The 3,897-nt window shown below is 57.3% G+C and overlaps 1 protein-coding gene across 1 annotated transcript in view; it reads right to left on the bottom strand.

Annotated features, from left to right (window-relative positions):
• Nucleotides 1–130: 130 nt before the first annotated feature.
• TMEM39B (transmembrane protein 39B) overlaps nucleotides 131–3,897 on the bottom strand; it is a gene marked incomplete at its 5' end in the record, with an annotated part of 6,063 nt that continues 2,296 nt past the window's right edge. The window contains 4 exons of the mRNA XM_008939221.1: nucleotides 131–524; nucleotides 1,503–1,623; nucleotides 2,512–2,699; nucleotides 3,343–3,679. Of these exons, the coding sequence (XP_008937469.1) occupies nucleotides 288–524; nucleotides 1,503–1,623; nucleotides 2,512–2,699; nucleotides 3,343–3,679 (883 nt within the window). The remainder of the gene's footprint in view (nucleotides 525–1,502; nucleotides 1,624–2,511; nucleotides 2,700–3,342; nucleotides 3,680–3,897) is intronic.

Below are 3,897 nucleotides of genomic sequence, written 5' to 3'. Positions count from 1 at the left end.
CTCCAGCCTCACACCCTCAAAACCCTTTGGGGAGTTCATAAACTGTCCCCCTCTAAAGCAAACAGGAGGAGGAGACCTTCACGGGGGGGAGGGGGGTATTTTACCAGACAACAACCACACAAAACAACTGTTGGGAGTAAAAAAATATGTGTTTTTTTTTTTTTTTTCCTTTTAATTACATCAGTTATCAAAGAAAAAAAAAAAAAGCAGTGGTAACAAAAATACAAAGCTCTGAGGGTTTCTTGTTCTGTTTGTTCTGTAACAAGCCCAGCATCAGTGCAAGAGGTTTAATTGAACTTCTGCTCTGAGTGCCTGCTGGCAGAGTAGGAATAGGCCTTGCCCAGCACCAGACGGTCCCGCAGCAGCTTGAAGAAGGCGTAGTAATTGCTGAAGAGGATCAGAGCCAGTGAGATGGTCTGGTGCCACTTCTCTGAGGAAATCAGGGAGTAAAGCTGGTAGAAGATGACGGCTCCTTCCAGCAGGATCAGGATGTTGAGGATCCTCAGTGGTTTGCTGAAAAAGAACTGGAGGAGAGAGAGGTCAGTAAGGCATCGAGTGAGGTCATGGGATCACAGTTGTTCTGGTGGGAAGAGAGCTTTAAGGTCACTGAGTCCAACCCTTCCCCCAGCACTGCCAGGTCCCCACTGCCCCATGTCCCTCACCCCACATCTCCACAGCTTGGAAACCCCTCCAGGGGTGGGGACTCCACCACTGCCCTGGGCAGCCTGGCACAGCCCTGGGCAACCCTCCAGGGCAAGAAATTGTTCCTCAGGTCCAGCCTCAACCTCCCCTGGGGCAACTTGAGGCTGTTTCCTCTTGTCCTGTCCCTTGTTCCTTGGGAGCAGAGCCCGACCCCCCCCTGGCTCCAGGCTCCTGTCAGGAGCTGTGCAGAGCCAGAAGGCCTCCCCTGAGCCTCCTTTGCTCCCGGCTCAGCACCCCCAGCTCCCTCAGCTGCTCCTCCCCACCCTTGGGCTCTAGACCCTTCCCCAGCAGCTCTGTTGCCCTTCTCTGGCCACGCTCCAGCCCCTCAAGGTCCTTCTCGGAGTGAGGGGCCCACAACTAACCCCAGGCTTTGCGGTGCAGCCTCCCCAGTGCTGAATCCAGGGGGACAATCCCTGCCCTGCTCCTGCTGGCCACACTAGTGCTGCTCCAAGCCAGGAGGCCACCTTGGCCACACACTGGCTCATATTCAGCCAGCTGTTGACCAGCTGAAGTTCAGACCTTTTGGGTCATGTTCTTGACAGGACAAGTGAGCAGAGAGGCTGGTGAGGATTCCTCTGGGATCCCCTCTGGAGACACAACATTTACCCACTGGTGGCTCTGGACAGCGCCCTGGTTTGCAGGGGGCCAGTGTCACCCTCCTGGCAGCACCAAGGGGAGATGTGGGTTTGATGTGAAGTGCTGCACCAAGCCTTGCTCGTTCCACAGCCCAGGGGCAGCCCTCGGGCAGCCTGAAGTGTGGGGGACAAGGGGAGAATGTCCCTGCACCTCAGGGACCTTACGTGGAAGCGGAAGTGGGAGACGTCCGAGGGCACTGCCACGTTGTAGTGACCCACAGCCTTGTAGACGTTCTTGCTGTGCTTCACCAACACCCCCTGGGGCCACATGCACTCCTCTGTCCACCTGCAGGGAGCAAGCAGAGCTCTTCCAGCCACCTCCACGGCTCACGGGGCACCCGCTGCCTCCCCAGCACCAGCCAGGACGACCCCACGAGCTGCTCCCGCAGGAGAGTGGCATTTGGGAGGGCAGGGTTTGTCCCACAGAGGCAGGTGACCTCCAGGGGTGACAAATGGCAGGTTAGCTGTGGCCAGAAGCAGCAGGGGCCTTGCCAAGACTCGGATCTGCTGGCTGAGCTCGGCAGTGGGCAGCACAGGGAATGTCTGAGAGCTGCTGGATGTGTCAGCCAACAACTCTGCTTTCCTTTTTCTTTCTCATGGTTTTCTTTGCACAGACTGGTTTGGGTTGAAGGGACCTTTCAAGGTCATCTAGTGCAACCCCCTGCAGGGAGCAGGGACATCTGCAGCTAGAGCAGGGTGCTCAGAACCCCCCAGCCTCACCTGGAATGGTTCCAGGGATGGGGCAGCGACCACCTCTCTGGGCAGCCTGGGCCAGGGGCTCACCACCCTCAGTGCCAAAAATTTCTTCTGTCTAGTCTAAATCTCCCTCTTTTAGTTTCAAACCATCCCCCCTTGTCCTGTCCCAACAGGCCCTGCTAAAAAGTCTGTTCCCATCTTTCTGATAAGGCCCTTGAAGTCCTGAAAGGCCCCAAGAAGGTCTCCCTGGAGCCTTCTGTTCCCCAGGCTGAACAAGCCCAACTCTCAGCCTGGCCTCACAGCAAGGGGATTCCAGCCCTCAGGTCACTGTTGTGACCTCCCCTGGACCTGCTCCAACAGCTCCATGTCCTCCTTAAAGCAATAAAAGGAGATGGCTGGAGAGCTGAGCTCCCCATCCAGCCTGTTTGGACCAGCTAAGAGAAAGCTCCCACCCTAGCCCCAGGAGCAGGACCCTTACTGGTGCTGCAGCACGTTGGAGCAGAGGGCTGGGTCGACCTTCTGCCAGCAGCCCAGGTGAGCTGCAGCCTTGTGGAGCAGGTCACAGTAACGTGCAGGCAGCAGGTACTGCATGAGGATCACTGAGGTGCTGATGGACACCAGCAGGAACAGCTCGCAGGACCAGCGCTTGTCGTAGTACTGGGTGTTCTGGGGGGGACAAGAAGAAGGTGTGGTGGTGCCCAACTCCCCAGCACACCCCAGGGGAACAGGTACCCCATGATTCTCCCTCCCCAAACCCAGGGATAGCTCCTGATGCTCCCCGAGCTCAGCTGGCAGCCAGTGGGAGCACCAGCCCCCCAGGGGAAGGGGACACGGGCTCATCCTTGAGGCCTCACAGATTTACTGTGGGACATTTGTGTCATTGTACAACACACAAGAACTTAAATGGAACCAGCTGAGAACCTTCCCAAGGTCCATCCTCCTTCACACAGCCTCCCTTCTTAAAGTCAATTCCCTTGTCCTACAGCTCTGTCCTCACAGAAGGTCAGGGTGGATAGGACTGGTTGGTCTGGAGCCCTCCCAGCTTCACAGGGTGGCAGGAGGGAGACTGATGGGTGCAGCCTCATGGCAGCCAGACCACACTCCACCAGGCCAACACTGTCCTCTGTTACCTGAAGCCTAGAGCAAACCCAGAGGGTTTTGCTTCTTACTTCTCACCCCTCTCTGTAAGTGGGTTGGATCCAGTGCACACACACACACCAGCCCCCTCACTAACCCCTCCCACGCTCCACCTGAGAAGAGAAAAAAAACCTGTAGCCCAGAGTCCAGCTCCCCACCACCCTCTCCTCACCTTCACAAACCAGACGGGCACGAAGGCCACGTAGTAGGCACTGAGCATGGAGCTCACCAGCACCTCCTTCATCCTCCAGTTGAAGTCCATCTTCAGGTACTCCACCTCGCTGCGGATGAGGTCTGGGGAGAGGCAGCAGGCGTGGCTGGGCATGGCCTCCACGCCGTACATCTGCCGAGTGTGCTGCTTCCAGGTCTCCTTCAGCACAGCCAGGTAGTCCCTGCCCCTGGAGCTCACCTCAGTGGTCTCCCTGGGACCGATGGTGGCCACCTGGGAGAAGAGCCCCGTCTTCCGGAGGTCACAGTTCAGCTGGAGGAAGGGAATGTACATCCCAAACCTGGGGAGGCACAGGGAACAAGGGGGGGGTTCTTCCTGAACAGCTCCTCCTGCAATGTCTCTGCTGGCACAGGTCAGGGTTTATCACCACAGCTCTTTTCTACACACCACCTAGGACCTCCAGAAAATCCAGAAAATCCAGCACTGGGGAGGCCAGAGCTTGAATCCCAGGGTAAGCTTTGGGCCTCTCACTCCCAGAAGGACCTTGAGCGGCTGGAG

Source organism: Merops nubicus, unplaced genomic scaffold, assembly GCF_000691845.1.
Source record: "Merops nubicus isolate BGI_N331 unplaced genomic scaffold, ASM69184v1 scaffold15594, whole genome shotgun sequence".
NCBI classification, from domain to species: domain Eukaryota; kingdom Metazoa; phylum Chordata; class Aves; order Coraciiformes; family Meropidae; genus Merops; species Merops nubicus.
The sequence above is the reverse complement of the archived record's forward strand: the minus strand, read 5'-3'. Positions and strand labels throughout refer to the sequence as shown.